General features: G+C 38.6%; 3 protein-coding genes across 3 annotated transcripts; 1 reads left to right on the forward strand and 2 right to left on the reverse strand.

The window, feature by feature from the left end:
* Positions 1-2,569: 2,569 nt before the first annotated feature.
* On the reverse strand, positions 2,570-4,518 carry LOC134796857 (uncharacterized). Its single transcript, XM_063769065.1, has 2 exons — positions 4,321-4,518; positions 2,570-3,805 (listed from the first exon to the last, which is right to left on the reverse strand). Exons 1-2 carry the CDS (start codon positions 4,327-4,329, stop codon positions 2,930-2,932), a joined length of 885 nt encoding a protein of 294 aa, XP_063625135.1. The 5' UTR covers positions 4,330-4,518; the 3' UTR covers positions 2,570-2,929.
* Positions 4,519-10,594: 6,076 nt separating this feature from the next.
* LOC134796941 (uncharacterized) lies at positions 10,595-12,034 on the forward strand. The gene is made up of 3 exons (XM_063769134.1): positions 10,595-10,628; positions 11,152-11,361; positions 11,825-12,034. The coding sequence occupies exons 1-3, from the start codon at positions 10,617-10,619 to the stop codon at positions 12,032-12,034; spliced, it is 432 nt and encodes a 143-aa protein (XP_063625204.1). The 5' UTR covers positions 10,595-10,616.
* Positions 12,035-14,945: 2,911 nt separating this feature from the next.
* On the reverse strand, positions 14,946-16,334 carry LOC134796858 (uncharacterized). The gene is made up of 3 exons (XM_063769066.1): positions 16,249-16,334; positions 15,629-15,841; positions 14,946-15,183 (listed from the first exon to the last, which is right to left on the reverse strand). The coding sequence occupies exons 1-3, from the start codon at positions 16,258-16,260 to the stop codon at positions 14,992-14,994; spliced, it is 417 nt and encodes a 138-aa protein (XP_063625136.1). The 5' UTR covers positions 16,261-16,334; the 3' UTR covers positions 14,946-14,991.
* Positions 16,335-20,919: the final 4,585 nt, after the last annotated feature.

Genomic DNA, 20,919 nt, shown 5'->3' on the forward strand with positions numbered 1-20,919 from the left:
TCCGTAGGCGGCCAGCTGTTAATTTCAATAGCAGAACGTAAATCATATCATTGCGTACCTAGAATACTAATTGTGATAATTTCATTTTCAATGAATGTATAGTTCTTTCATTTATAAATATTGGTGCTGAAATTAACTAATTACATGCATTGTTTGATGCCTTCTTCGAAGCGTCTTAACCAGTGGCCCATTACCCCAAGGCCCAGTAGGCCCGGGCCTAGGCCTAGGACGGTCTGATATTAGGGGTGGCAGTCTATATGATGGGTTGATGGGTGCGGATAAAAGGACCGCCTAGTACTTATTACTACAAGGCCTGGGGCCTGCGGCCAAGACTGCAAATCCGATTGTGCTTACTTGTACGATGTAGGTACATACGATAGAAAAGTCTTTTACAATTGCTCCCGCGCTTGAGTTTGTATATAGGGGCTAGGGCGGCAAGACATTATGGCCGGCAGTCTATTTGATGGGTGCTGAGAAAGGGGCGGCTAGTAGCTACTACAGAGGGCCTGGGGCTTAGGCCGGCCAAGACTGCAAATCCGCTACTGTGTATTAGGGACCAGGTGTCTATTCGGACAGACAGACAGACGCATGAGTGAGGATAAGGGTTCCGTTTTTGCTTTTGAGGTACAGAACCCTAAAAATGTAATTGATATTCACTTACTAAAGCAATGTGGAAGTCTGTAAACAGCTGTTGTGCCGCAAAAAAGCAATATATCAGCAACCGGTAGCGAGTCGTGACAGGAGGAAAGTGAACACGCAACTCGATTAACATCGCATTATACGTTCTCATTTATTAGAGCCTGCGTTTGGTGTTGATAAATATAATACTAATTTCTAGTATTATACAGGGTGGCCAAAAAATAAGTGCATTCCCGTTGCCAGGGAGGTTTTGGGATCATACTGAGCAATTTTTACTATGGGACCAACCCCGAAATCTCGAAAAAAAATTTAGTTGTTTCATACATTTTGGCTGGTCCATGTTCTATGGGAAGGTACATTTTTTTTCGCGATTTCGGAGTTGGTCCCATAGTAAAAGTTGCTCAGTATAATCCAAAAACCTCCCTGGCAACGGAAATGCACTTATTTTTTGGCCATGCACCGTGTATATTTTATGTACAGTGACCTGCAATAATATGTTACACAGTGAAGGCCGCAAAAATATCTCACACGATCTTATTTGTAGAGCCATAAGAGGGTGTCACATATTTTTGCGGCCTTCGAAGAGTAACATATTATTGCAGGTGACTGGTAAAACCACACAACTATAGTGATAAACTTCCTATGTGCTCGTACACATTCAATGCCCTGGTCCTCTCACGGTTAATAAGTATAGTTAGTAGGGTAGAGTCAGGCTAACTGCATCGTGTTTGATAGGACAGAGTGTGCAAGTGTTATTTTAAACGTCATAATTTCATAGAAGTTTGACGCTTAAGACAACGCTTCCACACCCTGTGTTGTCAAACACGGTGCGAGTTAGGTATAGCTAAGCCTGTTTAGCGCGCTCTCGGATAAAGTTTAGGATGGATTTTAACAAAGAGCAACTCTATACTGATGGTGTATATGAGATGGCTTAATATACACAATATCGCTACCTTAGTGATAACAAATTATTTTATTGGACAAAGTTTCCATGGGGTAGGTATTTTTTCAGGAGTGTCTTGTGTGCTGTGGTCGTGTCACAAAAATAGGGATAAAAGTTCCCATTTTAGTTAGGTCTGGACTTAGTAGAGTTAGGACCAAGAAAAGACTGCAACGATTTTGATAGCACGCGCAGTGCAAGTGTTATTTATACGTCATAATTTCATAGAAGTTTGACGTTTAAAATAACACTTGCACATTGATGTATATCTCAGGACTGGCCATACGGGCAATATCAGGACTGGCCATACGGGCAATAAGAATACAACGGTGTGCCACCGCTACGTCGCGATTGGTTGATGAGTTCACAACACGCTTGGGATTGGTTGCAACTAGTTGCGTTAGACTGCACGATTGGCTTGAATTCGTGAGTAACACCGCTGAACTCGCTGAACTAGTACCATTTATAGTGCCCATAAGGCCCGTCGTGAGATTTACGTCAATGCACTTGCATTGCGTGCGCTATCAAACTCGTTGCAGACTTTTCTTGGTCTAACTCTAATTGTGTTTCAAGATGTATTTTATAAAACGAAATGCAGTAGTTTTTCAGTATACATTTATAATAAAACACTGATTAACATCACTTTCTATAATACTAGACACAACCGCAATAAAAAACTGCGTTTGATTATGACAAGATTACTACAATGCTAATAAATTAGATTATACAAGTAAAAAAAGATTATTCAGTCTACTTATAAGTTATCAGTCATTTCACTTGAAAAATACTTTGGTGAAGTAGGTAATTAGACAGTAGATTTTTTAATCTAAGACTAGGCACATTGTTATAAATGCATACATAAAAAATTAAAAGTCTTAAATCAATTGTTAAAACTAGAAAAAAATTCAATGTTATAAAAAAATAAGCTTTTGTTTTTTTTTTATCTACCTACGTTTTTAGATTATTTGCATTAGGTAGGTATCTTATGTTAAAACTTTTTTGCTAAACAAATAACGGTTAACAAGTATTAATTATGCAATCTTAACTAACTGTAAAGATCAAATTGCTAAAAGTTATCAGTAGGTACCTACAATAAGTCGAAAATTCTTATAAATATTAATACGACTCTAATAAATTTAATCCAAAAATGTTCGGCCATTATGAATCTGTCTGTGTCCTCAGACCATATTTTATTGACAGATAGATAAAAACAACTAAACACCACTGTACAACTTCACTTTTTATCCCATCGCGGATTAAAACACAGTGTAGTTTCATCAGTTTCATCACATAAGCTACCACTTTATGCAACTCTTTAAAAGCAGGCAAAACACTTAATCACAAAACACTTTATAAATTGATATCAGGCTCTGATCTGCGACTCCTAATCACTCTGTACTTATGAACCCTTATAATCATTGGCTTTTGTTTCTGAGGCCTCTTCACATTCCTTTTCTTTAAAGGCCTTCTCGAATACGTGTATCCTCCATTTCCATTCGGTCTCGCATAAAGTATCGTCGGTTTTTCTTCTGTTGCGGTCGGCCTCTCGCGCACATACTCTTCTCGGTACGGCCTTTCGCGTACGTATTCCTCTTGGTACGGCTTCGTGTATTCCGCAGCACGATACGGGTATTCTACAGTATACGGCTTAGGGTATTCCACGGGGTAAGGCTTTACGTATTCCACGGGGTAAGGCTTAGTGTATTCCACGGGAGGGGCCGGCTTAATGTATTCCACAGGAGGATAGGGCTTAGCGTATTCCATTGTAGGAAATTGCTTAGCAAATTCAATAGATGAATAATACTTCGGGTATTCCTGGGGCATGTACGGTTTCGATTTTAGGTGTTCGTAAGGTTTTTGGTATTCTTCGTAAGGTTTCGTGTAATAGCTTGGATACTCGGTTGGGTCACTTGGGATGAAGTTTTGCTGGTAGTCTGGTTTCGCGTATGCTTGCTTGAGGGATGTGGCCACTGCTTTCTCGAGCTGCTTGGCTTGCTCTAGTGGGTTTTCTGAGAGCACGGCTATTATTGGCACTGGGCTGCCGAGGGGGACGGCAGCGAAGGCCACGGGCTCGTAATCCTGGATGTACTCGTTGGCGTACGGGTCAAAGGCGTCGCTGCGAGTTTTGAGGACTTGCTGGAGGGGCCTGAGAGGCTCAGGGGCGTCGTTGGCCCCCGAGAGAGGCTCTGCGTAGACGACACATAGCGCGAGGAGGGCTAACGACCGCTATAATAAAAGACAAATTGTTATAGCTTCGGGTTAATTTAGGAAATCCCGTTATTAAATCGAATGTCTAATGTTATCATATTAAATCTCATTAGCTAGCGTTCACTTTCATCGCTTGGAATACAGTTTACACCCAATTAAAACAAAACTCGCTTCGCCTCGATTGAAGCTTTTGAAAATTATAGAAACAGTTAAAACTCTATGATGACACGTACATATATGCCTTGCCAATAAGATCATTATCGTGTGTAGATTTATTAAGTAGATGCATATTGCGTTGCGTATAATTTGTAAATAAGGTACGAGTATAGGTAAATAGATAATCTCATACCCTATATTATTATATAGCAAGTAAAACACTATGGTATTATTATACAAAACAAAAACAACAACGTTTTGAAAACGACAATAGGTTTTCAGGGTTGTGTCCAAAACTATTCATAAACACGTCATCACACTAACTTTTTTCAAGCACTTTCCACTATTTTAATAAATGTAAACGAAAGTGCACTCACAGTTTCCATGTCGATGTCCGCGGCGCGCGTCGGCGTGGGCGCTACTGATGCGCAAACGCAGGTTCAGTTTCAGGACGATGTTCATAGAGCTACCACTACCACCAAGACAGTACCTAGTGCTGTTGCATCATGGTTACATGAGTTATTGATAATGTTTTACAATTGCTTGACGTTTGTTGTTAGTAATTATGTGTAATAGAATGAAAAAGTATACGAGTTAGTACTTACATAAATCATGCCCAAGCATTTATAAATGTAAATAAGTAGTTAAAAGTATCAAGTAAAAAAAGTGTAAATAGTTCATGTCTCAATGTTTATAAATTCAAATGTGAATTATTGATATTAATTTGTTTTGCAGTGCATGCCCCTCGTGCTTATTATTTAACACGTTAAATGAGTTTGATTTCAGTTTTAATAGACCGTTTTAATTAATCCCAAAGGACTTCGGCCCCGAGTAATTTTATTTGTGGTTAATGCCCATTTGTTTCATACAGGGGTTAAGCTCGGTTTTCCTAGGATAGCGGTGCCGTCATATAGCGGCCGTCTCCATACAAATAATACGGCTAAATATGGATGTCGTAGTATTTTGTATGGAGACTGCCTCTATATCGCTGTCCCAATATTACTGGGTTCTATGTTACATTTTCAAGATAGTTGAAATTCGACTTAATGTCACTATGACAATGTTCAAATTTCAGTTCGATAAAAGTGAAACATACCTTAGCTGGTTTGTTACTGCACATACAACGGTATGGGGACCTCATCCTATCGAAAAAAAGTAGCACTTATTTTATAAGAAATCTGAAACAGATTATTTACGTAAAAGATATTTTTTGCTGTAGGCTACCGTTTACGAGTTATATACGAAAAACAAAAAAAAATAAACGATTGTAGAACAAGTTATAAGTAAGTTAATTTCCCACCTTAATAATATTTTGTATTGAGATCACTCTGACCCACGCTTAATATTATTTTCTATCTCCCATTTATCAACAGTTTTGTATAATAAACTATATATTTTCTTAAACGTAATAAGTGTAGCTTTACAACTATATTTTTTGATTTCAGATTCATGCTACACTTTAAAAAAAATTTGGTAATTATGAAAAATTCAAAAATACGTTTTTTAGTCTTTTCTACTTTATGCTTTTTTTTTGTTAGATAGTGCATTGTTTTTGTTCCAAAACTAGATTCCTCATCCTTAATTTATCCGAAAATCCGAATGTTGCTCCAAGTGAAGCGCGGCGGCGTCGAACTTCCCCCTCCCCCCACTAAATGAGACGTGGCTCTCGATGTCTACCGGTCTGTTTCTGCTCAAGATCAGCTAAGAATCAACTGTGCCAAGTTTCAGCGCATAGTCTCAAAGTGCAAGGTGTCGTGCACTAACAAACCAGCTACCTAGAACCTTGTAATATTGGGGCAGCGATATGACGACGACGGCACCGCTTTTCTAGGAAACCAGATCTTTACAATTGGTAGGTACATGTGAGTATGTATGTACAAAAATTACATATCGTACTGATAATTAAATTATCAAAAAAATTGTAGTAAGTACTGCATGGTAAGTCTCAAAGTAAGATAAACCATACTGTCTCTCCTTCTGTCACTTCTTACTTTAAGTCCAACTGTCCTCTGTGCTGACGGTTTAACCAGCTCTCTATACAGTATACCATTAATCTATTTCCTCCGTGCGTCGTCGCAGGCGCTGGTTCAGTTTCAAGCTGGTGGTATATTAACAGCTCTATACAATTCTTAACTAATGTCATTGCGCTTCCTTCCCGGTACGCCGACATACTAGCAGCAACAATTAACTGACTATTAGTAGTCTTTAAGTCATTCGAATAAGGTTTAAAATGGGCTTGTAACTATGTTGATGTTACTCGACACAGTGATCCATTGCCCGTTCCTACTACTAATTGCTCAGTTTCACTTTATAACGCGTTCTGCTTCCTCTTTAACATAATTACGGTATTTAATAAGTTTATATGTGACTGTAGTCTGTATCTTTAGGTATTTAAAAAAGAGTAAACAAAATCTATCCTCACATGGCTTCTTAAGCCAGTTGAGGGTAGGTGAAAACATTACATGATCAAATGTAAGTTAAAGTCAGGTCGTTCAGTGACAGATCGGTGGTTTTGTATTTGGATGGTTAATCAATAAATGTTATAGCTACCCGAAAATGTACAAATTATTTGTTTACTTTTATTTAAGTACCTAAAGATACAGAGTATAGACCGTCGGTCATTCTTATAAAGAAAATGAAACTTGTTTACCACAGTAGATAGCTGCGATAGGCATTGCAAGCGGAGTTAAAATGATTTTAAGTATATCTGCAATATGGTCATTTCCATGTGCTGTAAATATGGAACAACACATATTTACCAAAGGCAAAAATAATTTATTATAGAGGCGTATTGTCGAGGTAAATTTTGTAGTCACAGTAAATTTACTGCCATCTTTCGACACAGGATTAAAACTCCTTCCGATTCTTGTTCGTTCACTGATATATGTTAAAATTATAAATATCAAATAGTGTCACCATCTACTCAAGTATAGGCCAAAGGGGCACTATCTTTTCGAGTTAAATTTTCGGAGGCACGTTTTTTTCTTAGACTTTATTTATCTTATACGGAGTTATATATATCTTTGCCAAAGGTATTATTGTATTTAAGGTAAGTATACTAAAACTGTTAGGCATGATATACGCCAGCACGCACAGGAGGAACGCAATCAAAGTATGCGTAGCAATAGTACCTACTTGTTTTATGTTAATATTATTAAATACAAAAGTAATTCTTTCCGTCTGTCTGTTATATACCTCTTCACGCTTAAACAGCTGAATCGATTTAGATTAATATGTATGGAAATTGTAAGCCCAAGAAAGGATATACCGGGTGTGGCCTGTTACAGGAGCAAATAATGAAAACATAGATTGTTCTCCTCAAACGATGACACTTTTGTTCAACAACTTTTCACCACCACTCCCACGACCACTCCCGACGTTGCTTAACTTTGGTCAAAAATCACGTTTGTTGTATGGGAGCCCCATTTAAATCTTTATTTTATTCTGTTTTTAGTATTTGTTGTTATAGCGGCAACAGAAATACATCATCTGTGAAAATTTCAACTGTCTAGCTATCACGGTTCGTGAGATACAGCCTGGTGACAGACGGACGGACGGACGGACGGACGGACGGACAGCGAAGTCTTAGTAATAGGGTCCCGTTTTACCCTTTGGGTACGGAACCCTAAAAATCAAACCACAAGTTATTTTTAAAAGTTGCTGAATAAATGTTGGTCAGTATGAGGAGTACAGGCGTACAGCCTACAGTTAAATGTTTTGCTCCTATTACAGGCCACATCCGGAATAATTTGACTACATTCGACATTTCACTATCTGAAGGTTGTCTTAAACCGCTGAATCGATTTAGATTAATTTGTATGGAAATAGTAAGCCCAGCCCAAGAAAGGATATATAGGTAATTTGACTACATTCGACATTTCACTATCTGAAGGTTGTCTGGAAGAGATCGCTGTTTATCGATGTAAGTAACATAAATACATATATTATATCTGTCTGATACTAGTTTTTGTTGTTAAAAATTGATATAAGTACCTACAAAGAAAATATAGAGCGAGTAGCTTTGTATGTAAAATTAGTACCAGACAGAAATATGTTACAATATTCATGTTAATTCAGATTGTTTAAAATGAGAGCATGTCTCCGATTGTATGGAAGCGGGCAGGTTCTTACACCTGTTTGCCACCTTCTTCCTCGCGTTGTCCCGGCATTTTGCCACGGCTCATGGGAGCCTGGGGTCCGCTCGGCAACTAATCCCAAGATTTGGCGTAGGCACAAGTTTTTACGAAAGCGATTGCCATCTGACTAGGGCTTCCAAATACCGGACTTCTTACAATACCGGTATTAATACCGAAACTGTCTTCATCAATACCGGGATCCCGGGATCCCCGTATTGACTATGAATCGCTTAAAATTTTGAGTTTTATTAAAAAAAGGCTCACTGTAACACCAGATATGTATGTCCTTAGCTTAGGATATTAAACAATAATCGCCATCTGCAATAATTATCATTTCACCTTCCAGGTTGGCAATCATTTTATCCGCCTTGTTGACTTCACCAGTCACATGTTTAGTTCAACCTAATAAACCAGCCAGCTATGTATATTCAAATTTGCCGCCAAAAATTCGTTTGCTATACTACAATTCCTTGCTCGATTTCTTTCTACTTTTTGATATTTTAAGAACTAATTATATTAATATCATATCCTGAACATCAGAATTCATCACCAAATATTTTCTAACGCATATGGCCAGATCTTGTTTCAATTAAATGAGGCCATGATGCCAGTTAAATGCATCTGACGTGTAGACGTCTTCTTGATTCAGCCGAATTTAATCATTTTAATGGATATTAAACGGTATAATCGGCACATTTTCCTTGTTTTTGAAAATACCGGGATCCCGGTATTGCATTATAAAATACCGGTATTAAAAAATGCGTTTAAATAGACCCGGTATTGGAAGCCCTACATCTGACCTTCCAACCCAGAGGGTAAACTAGGCCTTATTGGGATTAGTCCGGTTTCCTCACGATGTTTTCCTTCACCGAAAAGCGACTGGTAAATATCAAATGATATTTCGTAGGTACATAAGTTCCGAAAAACTCATTGGTACGAGCCGGGGTTTGAACCCGCGACCTCCGGATTGAAAGTCTGACGCTCTTACCGCTAGGCCAACAGCGCTTCTTTTTTTTTTTTTTTTTTTTTTTTACACCTGGTTGCCACCATAAAAAATAAATCTTAATTAAACATTTAAACAAATCTTATGTGTTCGTCCGACCTCCAGAAATGTGGTCCACATTATGTGGATGAACTTGACACAGACGTAACAATTTACGTGTAACACAAACTAGACCCCGTTAAGAAAACTGCACGTTTTCTTACAGGCCTATGTACATTTGTACGTTTTACGAATAATCACGTGTTCGGGGGCCCATTGCGTGATGGACGTGTGTACTAAATACCTACATGTCATTCATGTCATGTGAATGAGAATAGGTATGTTTACTATGAGATGAGTGTTAGGACACGTTAAAGGTTGACTCACGCTAGACCGGGCCGGGGCGTCGTTTTCTATGGTAAGCACCACGTGATCACCGATCAGCGGTCATAGAAAATGACATGTCGGACGCCTCGGCCCGGGCACGGTCCGGTCTAGCGTGAGTCATCCGTAAGGATAAGAAGTGAAGTTAGACCGAACATTTTTGATGCGCATAATTACCACCATAGCGCATACAACCAGATATTTTTGGACACGTAAGCTGCTTCGATATGTCTGAAATTCGATTTTGATGTTATGAAAGTAGGTAGGTACTTATTATAAACCTTATTTTTCAGACATCTTTTTTTTTGTGAACGACTTTTTCTGCTCTTTACGAAGTTTAAACCCACAATTGTTAACACGTAATATGAACGGTAAAACTAACACGTTTTTAGGGTTCCGTACCTAAAGGGTAAAAACGAGATCCTATTACTAAGACTCCGCTGTTCGTCTGTCCGTCTGTCTGTCTGTCACCAGGCTGTACCTATCTCATGAACCGTGATAGCTAGGCAGTTGAAATTTTCACAAATGATGTATTTCTGTTGCCGCTATAACAACAAATACTAAAAACAGAATAAAAAAATATTTAAGTGGGGTCCCCATACAACAAATGTAAATTTTTTTTGCCGTTTTTTGCGTAATGGTACGGAACCCTTCGTGCGCGAGTCTAACTCGTACTTATTTTAAACAGAAATTCATATTCATTCGTTTCAGTTGAAATTACGATTTTCCTCTATGGAAAATCAACTAGTAAATATCGATCACGTAGTATCGCTGGACCACAATAACAAATAATTACACAACATAAGAGATAAACTTGGTTGGGTTGAGCTATTTCTAAATTCTAATCGACCATATTCAATAAACGATTTGATTTTATTATTAGCTTGACCATGTCGCTATGTAAAATTAAACTGAATTGCGCAAGCCACCCCGCGTATATTATGTTATCCTTCAATCTCATATATCTTTTTCAACCGTATACTTTTAAAAGCAACCTTCAGACGTATAACATAAAGTTCACATTTAAAACCAACGACAAATAAGATACGAGGTTGATTTTGTGTATGCAGATTTGCAGAATGACCAGGGCCGCGAATGTTAATACTATAAAAGGAGGGGGCGAGATGTCCAAAGCATCAGTGACTCTGTGTCTTCAGACGAATCTAGCAACATGAAATCTTTCGTAAGTTTCAACTTTAGGATCATATCGGATCGGGGGCATAAATCTTCATTATTTCGACAGCGAACATTGATATTTGATTTTATTCGTTCACCAAATAACATTTTTGACTTCATTAAACTAGTTATTAGTTTGAAATCCAAGGATCCGTTGCACCACTTGCACCACATGGTTTGTAACCGCAAATGGTGAATGTTGGTTAGGTCCTACTCCTAAATTATTACGTTATCAGGAGTCATTCGATTATGAATGCGAACCATAAGATCCTTTAAATATGTTTCTTTTCCTTGTTACGTCTATTGGTCCCAAGAATTTATAACTGTAAGTTATAAAAAGGATAAGATTTATACGATAGCGCGCGGTTATTAAGAAAAATACCTCCTCAACTGGCAGTTTATTCATTTTGAAATTCATTCGATGCCGTGCTCAGCGTTGATGCGCTCACCATCTCGCTTCCTCCGCTAGAAATTGCCTGTGCTCAATTTGTGACGGTATTGGACCCCTATACATTCTGCCTTTCCACCAGGCTTGCGTGGTCCTCCTCGCGGCCGCCGCTATGGCCGCCCCCGGCGCAGGCCAGCGCGACAAGCGCGGGTACCTGTCCGGCCACCACCACGACCACAGCCTGCACTACGCGCCCGCCGTCTCCTACAGCCTGCACGAGCCACTTCACAGCCTGAGCATCGCTCCACAGCGCAAGATCGTGTCCTACGACAAGATCGTGCATGAGCCTAAGGTAACCTACTAAAAAATAAAAAATAAAGTGCGCGAATTTTTAAAACCTAGAGCTAATTGCAATGACAAGTCCGTGGTTGAAAATTAGTCCGCTACATTCTGCCTATATCAATTGAACTTTAAAATAAATAAAAAAATCGAACTTTGAACTTTGAAATCAGTTGATATTAACGACATTAAAAAACAATGGAAAACTCATAATTAGATGCGTCAAAAATATTTAAAGCTAAGTTTAATAATGCCAACGCTGTACAATCAGCTGCAGAGAAAATGTAGCCCGCCCTCTGCATATTAATTTGTATGCCCTTGCATACTGAGAAATGGTATTTCCTTAAATACTATTTCTCTGCAGCCACGGAAGAAAGAATGAGCCCGCCGGTGTCCGCAGCTGACCGTACCTACTTACCTCTACCGACCTAATGTTAATAGTATCGTTTTTCTAAAAGTTTCTTTTTTGTCCCCAGCTTGTGACCGTAAAGAAAATAGTGTCTGTCCCGAAGTTGGTTACCGTGCCCAGGGTGGTCTCCGTCTCCAAGATCGTAGAGGAACCCCGCATCTCCTACAGCAGTATCGGATCCCACAGCAGCTTTGGATCGTACGGCAGCATCGGATCCATCGGATCCCACGGCGGCATCGGATCCCACGGCAGCATCGGATCCCACGGCTGGTGGTGAACAACTCAACCAAATTATAGGATAATTTTAAATAATGCAAATAATTAATATATTTTGTACAAACAAAGTTTCTCTTCCTTTTATTCTTATCGAAAGTCCATTTATTTTATTAATAATATATAGGTACAAAAATGGTTAACGTATAGTTAACCCACGTAAGGTCCACTGGTGCTCGACGCGGTCCCAGTACATGTCACCTTGAAACTTAAGTCATTGTCAATAGAGGTGACAGCAGGGTGTCATCTATTGGGCATTAGCATTTCGAGTACTAGTACCACCACCTTATTTGATTTTAAATAAGAAATTTAAAAAACCATGCAAGTAACTTGGTCCGGTCGAGATGAGATTAATAACACCCAGTTTAATTACAACATAATGAAGATATCGCAAGCCGTCCGTGATGCGGTATTGACCTTGCAGTGTAGTGTAATGCCTAGGTCAGAATTACGAGACGCGTACGAGTGTGTGAGATGTTCACGTAATGTAAGCCACTTTCGATCGGCAACATTTGGAACGGCGCTTCTTTAAGACACTCTACCACTTAAATCAGGCGGTTGTTGTATTTGCATGGTGGTTTTCCAGTAGTAAAGCTAGTTAAAGCAGATTTATCTTATTAATCGGTTTTTAATATCTGTGTAACTCATTTGCACCAATACAATAGGTGCGTGCGAAATAAAAAGATACATAATTTATTAGGATATCAATATAAGATTAAGATAAGATTTTAAAAATTTTGCTTACATTTGCAATGATTAATGACTATGTTATGTTATTAGATTTATGTAATAATTTTATACTCATGTCCGTCCGTATCATGACATGTAAACCGTACCTATTTAGATGTTAATTATAGGTACCTACTTTTCTAAAACTCTTGTCAACGTAAAAATGAAACGGTATTTGGCAATTCAAAGTGTGTTGCTCAGCGTACTCGTAATACAGAGCACTTGTTTTTTATTGGGTTACTGGTTAAGGACTGTAATTTGATGCAAATCTTGTCCAATTTTATTGCGTTGACATTTTATACGGTCATAAAACTCATAAACCATTTGTAGCAACTTCAATTAATGATTGAATAATAAATATTTAAATTCTGAAAATGAAATTCCCTGGAAACATTACTTCTGCGGCGTAGGTACTAGGGCGCTGTCACCGTCAATTTGCTTTATAAAATGATTGACAGTCTACGAGCAACACCGGCTTCCTACAAGTGATGCTCAAAGTTGACCGTCGCCGCATTAAGGATGACTCACGCTTCACGCTAGACCGGGCTGGAGCCGGGCCAGAGCTTCCGGCGCTTCATTATCTATGGAAATCCCCACGTGATCACCGATCAGACGTCATAGAAAATGGTATGTCGGACGCCTCGGCCCAGGCCTGGCCCGGTCTAGCGTGAGTCATCCTTTACTGCCGCGATTTGACCATTCAATCCGTCACTCATTTTTATTCAAACAAATTGACAGTTAGCCTATTTTGTGTCCCACTGCTGGGCAAAGGCCTCCCCTTTCTTCCGCCACTCATCACGGTTTGGTGCATGTTCCCGCCAGTCGCTGCAAAAAGCGTCAAGGTCATCCCGCCATCTCTTTATTGGTCTACCTCTGCCCCGGCTAATCTGCGGTGTCCATTCACTAGCCAATTTGGCCCACCGATCCGGGTGCATACGGCAGACGTGTCCCGCCCAATCCCACTTAAGCTTAGCGGCCTTAACACCCACATCTACTATACCAGTTCTGGAGCGCAGTTTGGTGTTCCTAACCCGATCGGTTCTGCGAACTCCTAGTATGCTGCGCTCCATTGCTCGCTGGCAAATCTTGAGTCGGGACTTCTGGGCTTCCGTTAATGACCAAGTTAAGTTTTTTTTTTAATTGACAGTGATAGCACTCGCGTCAATATTGCAACAGTAATGCAGCTGCAGTTGACATCCGAATTGTACATAACGGCAATTTTGAAAATTCTGAATATTCTTACCTTTTAGGTAAGTATACTTAGGTACGTAAGAATGTCAGCTATCATCATCATCAAAAAGGGCTCTTTTGGTGCCCATGATGTTATTAAAAAAAAAGATTTTATCTCATTCTTTTCCTCAAACCCAAGGTAACCGTGGTCAAAGTGCTACTATGTTGAAACATGCCAGTGATACCAGCACAAGGCTATATTTTATTATTTAGAACGATTTAAACTGGCTGTTAAGTTAAACTACGGCCTATCTACTCGTAAATAATTGCAATAACTGGTGGTTTAGATGAGAATTAGTTAAACCACTAATGGAGGATCCTAATCATGGTAATAAGCGTTGATTATTGGATGTCTTTAATAGTATGAAGGACTTTGGACTTTCATTCAGAAAAGATTAAGTTTTGTCAAGAGTTTGTCAAGCTTCAAAATGTTCTCTAAATATTGTAACTAGGTAGAATGCTTGTTTAATATTCAAATTTATTTCTATACGAAAAGTATTCGGGGTGATACTGATGCTGACTTATATAATCAGCATCATCTGATCTGTCAGATTCTTTGGTCTGCCAAAGTGAACAAATAATATCGCAAAATGTCGTTGTTACTAAGTATTTGATACTGACTCTACCATGATCTAAAACACGTCTAGTTCGTATAAAGTTTTGAATCAAGATGTGCTAATAACGGCTGTACCTACAACACTTGTTTAGGTACGCCAATTTATGGGATTAAGATGTAAGAGCGAGCCTGGGCTGCTAATCATCATCATCATCATATCAGCCTTATCCTTTTATCACTGCTGAGCATAGGCCTCTCTTCGAGTACGCCACTTATCCCGGTCCCGAGTCAATCCCACCCAGAAGTGACCTGCAATCTTCCGAATATCTCGGGCTGCTAATGCCACTAGAAAAGCCTAGGCCAATGGAGGAAAGGAGAGGAATTAAAGAAAGACAAAAGCTAAATTAAACGTAATATATTAAATTGTCCTATAATTAGTTGGTTGTTCACCACCAGCCGTGAGATCCGATGTTACCGTGGGATCCGATGGATCCAATGCTCCCGTAGGATCCAAAGCTGCTGTGGGATCCGATGCTGCTGTAGGAGATCTGGGGCTCCTCTACGATCTTGGAGACGGAGACCACCCTGGGCACGGTCACCACCTTCGGGACGGAGACTATTTTCTTCACCTCCACGATCTATGGAAAAATAAGGTTATTTTATAATTGGAGTTCCAATAGTTCCATAGTATCTGATCTATCTTGTGTGCAATCGGGAACATTAGAATGGTCATTAGAACATCTTAGAAGATGACAATAGGGAATAGAGTTGCTTCAGAAGCTTTTACTAAGAATTTTAGTTTAAAACCATTTCTTTTCTAAAGCTCTAAACAAATTTTGAAACATCTGACCAACATTATACGTAGCAAAAAGCCAATAGAAGACGGAAAGATGTACGTGAGAAGCTTATGATCTGATAAATCTCCTTACCAACCATAACAACAATATCTTATGCGTTCGAAAAGTCATTCAATTGTTTATACCGTAGGTATTCTTCAAAGTACAAACTTGTAGTAATGTTATTGTGCGGAGTGCAGTAGTGAACACTCCCAGCGTTAGGGTAACAATATGACTCTGAACTGACCTTAGGCTCATGCACGACCTTGTCGTAAGAGACGATCTTACGCGCCGGCGCGATGCTCAGGCTGTGGAGCGGCTCGTGCAGGCTGTAGGAGACGGCGGGCGCGTAATCCAGGCTGTAGTCGTGGTGGTAGCCGGACAGGTACCCGCGCTTGTCGCGCTGACCCTGTGTGCCGGGAGCGGCCATAGCGGCGGCCGCGAGGAGGATGACGCAAGCCTGTAGAGAAAAGGTAGAAGGTGAAAATGTGATCAAGGATGTAGCAATAGACAGGGGTTAATAATAACCTTTACATTGCCTAAATAGCCTTGACAAAATTTAAGAGGAAAAAAAAAAAAAATGGATAAATAAGGTTGATGGTGATGTATACAGCTCCTGTGAGACACTGTCAATTTAAGGGAAGAGAATCTCACAGGATCTATAAAGGGAATTAATTTTCGAATGTAAAATAATCTGTCGAGATTCGAGAACTTTCATTAAACATTGTTTTTTTTTTCGATTTCACAACTGCATATCCTGGCGCTTCGTTTTAAATAACACAGTTGAAACCAAAGTCACAAGCAACTTCTTTAATATTTGCCACTTTACGTTCAAATCCACTGTATGATCTAAATGTTGAAACTTACGAAAGATTTCATGTTGGTATAATAGCCAAAAGACACCGAGCAACTGATGCTATGACCATCTCGCCCCCTCCTTATATATGAATATACATTCGAGGCCTCGGTCATTTTGCAAATCCTACTATCACATTCAACCTCGTATCTCCCTTCAACGACGTATTGAAATGTAAGCTCTATTTTCTACAGCTTATAATTGCTTTTTGAAGTGTAGAATGGAGATAGATGTGAGATTAAGAGATGGATCATAAGATATGCGCAGGGTGTCTTGTGCAATTTTAATTAGATCGGTATGAGTATACAGTCACATCGTTAAACGTATGGTCAATGAAACGTTTTGGCTACTTGGGTTCAAGTATGGTGAACTTGTGTTACTTTTATGTAGGTACTTACTGATAAAGTATAGTACTTAACTAAAACTAATCGTAAAATGAACACCTCCTTACAAATCGAGTGGGGTGTGCTTAACTCATATAGTTGTGCGTTTGTTCTAGAAGGAGTGTGCTCTATATTTTCATGCAACAAATTAGGTACAAATTTAGGCACAAACACGGTAAAATAAAACTTACTGTTTTTTGCTAATTTTAGCATTATAAGGTGCTACATGAGGTCTGAACTTTTCATATATTTTCTAATGAAAACATCAAGGGTTTTATCTACCTTCAATCCATTTTAAGCGCAAAAATAGCTAAGGTACCTACCGATTTCAACCCTCCTTGACGCCCAAATGTCCTAATGAGGAAACATTAGGATCTCTGGTTGGGAAAAATGCAAATAGATAATGTCAATAAACTGACCTACATTACGTAGTAAAGTGTAAAGATGGGTTAGTAATAAAACTAATAAATTAATAGGTAGAGTCCGTCCTAAGCTAATGCAGCGACGACTTGAATAGAAGTGAGGGAGTCTCATTACAAACACTATATTTTCATAGAAATTTGACAATAATGATGACATTTCCACACTTTGTCGCTGCAACTGCCATGCAGAGTCCGCTTGATCCGACTCTAACTATGTAGGCTTAAAAGTCTTAAAACGCACTGCGATTAATTTCTTGCGGTTTCAGAACCGCAAAAAGTGTAACATATACTGCATGTTTCATAAGCGCACACTTGCAAGAATGAAACCGCAAGAAATTAGACTAAAACCGCAAGAAATTAATCACAGTGCGTTCTAAGCGTATCTCCAATGTCACAGATATCTAAAATAGCCGAAATTTGCAAAAAAGAACCCACTCATTCATTTCATCATTATTAACATATTGAACCATATGGTATCTTTACCGCTAACTCATCTTGAATGTAATTTTCAAATAAAATTAAACCTTAATGCCATATACGTAAAGTTGTCTTTTGGCCAGTAAAATAAGTGGCCAGTAATTTAGTTATGAATATTTTGACCATATAACATAATTAGTGTTGGCTCTCGGCAGAGTATATAAACGAGTTCAAGGGCACGATTTGTTTATAATCTAAATTAAATACTTAATAATGATTAATGACAATAATGACAGTCTATGTTGAATTATGCGATGATCATTATACTATAGCAAGCACGCATACTCGCATAGTTACAACATGCTACTTAGGTACTTACTTATTTTTATTGTTTCTTAGGTAAAACCAGGCGTGGCTCACTCCGCGATTTCGTCGCTTTGCTACAGTACGGTTACCATCAGTACGGCTACCACCAGTTTTGACATTGACATAATCGCTCACGTCTACGTAACTTACTTTCTATGCATCTCGCACGTACTCGCATATTAGTGCAAGCGAGATGTACAGAAAGTAAATTACGTAGACGTGAGCGTTATGTCAACGTCAAAACTGGTGGTAGTCGTACAGTTCGTCACTGACGTAAACGCCGTCGAGAACGTAATTTACTTTCTATACATCCCGTTTGCACTAATATGCGAGTGCAAGCGAGATGTATAGAAAGTAAATTACGTTCTCGACGGCGTTTATGTCAGTGACAAACTGATGGTAACCGTACAGGTAGCTAAAAGTACATCCGTTCCACCCCAATTTTGGGGAAAGCCATAAGCCGCACGTGGCGCTGTCGCCACCTAGCGGCCATATCTGAGCTTATCGTAACAGACGCGTTTTGTTAGAGAGTGAGTCTTCTGTACCTATTTAGTACTATTATTTATTCTGTGGTAAATCTTACATCTATTTATTATATACAAGTTACTGACAATAGTTATTTACGATACAAGTGCGGAAAGTAGGAAATTCGCAACGAGTGGTGATAAATTAAAACACGACCGTAGGGAGTGTTTTAGATCGAAACGAGTTGCAAATTACCTATTCGCACGTGTATCGTACAACGTTTTACAGTATGGCCCTTTAAACTTTCGGCATAGGCACGGAAAGAGCTCATTTCCGCACTAGTGCGAGAAAGTAACATTATATGTGCTGGAAAAAACCTACCTATACGTACGTACGTACCTACGTATTTTAATTACAGTAATATTTTACTGTAATTAAAATACGTGTCTGAAAGTTCGTACAGCCTTCAACGTGTCTCGCTCCACCTTGTAGAGAGCCTTCCCACGGTCAGTGTACAACCATACAATTCATACACTTGCCATCAAGATCCTTCACTTGGTTGTCATGTCGGCTTTTCTCACGATAAATCTGATACAGCCAAGAGTTTTGTCAAATAATGTTGTTAACAAGAAAATAACCTGATCTTTATCAAATCAAAAAATCAAATCAAAAATATTTATTTGCATAAATAAGGGTACAATGGGTGGTATACAAAGTTTTCAGTCTCATTCCTTATTTTACCATAATATGGCGTACAAATATTCAATACGTTACCCATAGAGCTATATTCTGGCTATATTTACATACATGCATTATCATACAATATTAATTATTTTTAACATTGAAAACTTGCCGCCTCGGGGCTGCGCGGATATTTAAAATATTGCTTTGATATTTGAAGTGTTCACTGAATTTCTTCATTATCCCATCATCATCAACGAACGATTTACGAACTTAAACTTGATTTGCGGCGATTTTTACGACTCACCTCGGATTAAATTTAATTAATTGATCTTGCACCACTTTAATCTTGGTATCAATACTGATTTTAAGGATGACTCACGCTAGACCGGGCCGTGTCCGGGCCGAGGCGTCCGACATGTCATTTTCTATGACGGCAGATCGGTGATCACGTGGTGCTTTTCATAGAAAACGAAGCGCCGGAAGCTCCGGCCCGTCCCCGGCCCGGTCTAGCGTGACAGCGTGAGTCAGCCTTTACTAGAGTCTGGCTAGCCAAATTTTGTTGACAGATATTTCCTTGTTGCATCACCAATTGTCTATGCTTTTAAAAAAAGTTAAAAGTCTCTTGTCAATTTATGTCATTCATTCAAATTGTTCGCGGTTTATAAGGGCGTTTATTTTAAATAATACTTAAATAATATTAATAATTACTATATCGAGTGACATCCGCAACCTATTATTTAAGCTCGTAAATAATTACGACAATGTGCGAAGTCGACGTGAAGCGTTTTATAACGAAAAACTGCAATGTTTACAAGTCGGAAACAATTTAGTAGGTTGGTGCTCTATAAATATTTTGATACTTTAAGTACTAGTACTAAACTTCTAACATTTCCCTATAACTTTGATTAAGTATGTCAATTTATTAATACCTGAATTTCATAAACAGGACAAGTGTGTAAAAAAAAACGGACAAACTAGAAGTTCTGGAAAATATCAATAAAATCAAAACATTGGAACGTAATCATATGTGTTTGTCGTTGACTATACTTTACATAGTGGTAGAAATTAATGTGAGCTGACTTTGAGTGCAGTCAACGTATATTTAACTTATTTCCTTAGGTACCTTACGTGTGCACAGAAAATAAAAAATATTTTCTAGTATCAAAACTATAATTCCTACTACACACAGTGTGACCAGCCCAAGATTTTTTGAATTTCCCGCCAAAACTTTGGGTAATATTTCAGTAGCCAGACTCTAGCTATTTAAAATTCAATTTGTTTACAAAACACTTCTTAAGTAGGCAATTTACGAAAAAAAATCATACACATTTTTTTTATTCTGTGAATTTTTCAAGATCAAGATTTTAAGCTAATGTTTTCTTCTCACAATTTATATCAATAAAGACAATACACGATTACTTATAATACTTATACAAATGATATAAACCATAAGGTTGACTCAGGCTAGAACGGTCCGGGCGCGGGACGTGGCTTCCGACACTTTGTTTTTCTATGACAGCTGATCGTGATCACGTGATGCTTTCATAGAAAACTGAAGTATCGGGCGCCCCGGCCCGGGCCTGGACCGTTGAAGCGTGATTCATCCTTTACATGCCCAACTTAAATCCACTTTAAACAATGAACTTTAATAGTTTAAATAAAAGGTCAATAACACCGACCTTGTGCCATACCTTGTTTTACATTCCTTATTATTTTAATACGCATTCAGTGCGCGTAATACCGGCATAATAATTATAATAACAATCACGATTCAGAAAGTGTAATTACCGCCATTACCAAAAACTGTACGTAATTATCGTGTAAATTATGCTTAAAGACGTGTATTTTATTAACGGAGCCAAATGTTATTTACTTTTTACAACAGCTTAATTGTAAAATTATCGATGCGAAGTCGATCTGTTTCATGTTTTTCAATTAACTGGCA

This window comes from Cydia splendana, chromosome 14 (genome assembly GCF_910591565.1).
Source record: "Cydia splendana chromosome 14, ilCydSple1.2, whole genome shotgun sequence".
Taxonomy (NCBI): Eukaryota; Metazoa; Arthropoda; class Insecta; order Lepidoptera; family Tortricidae; genus Cydia; species Cydia splendana.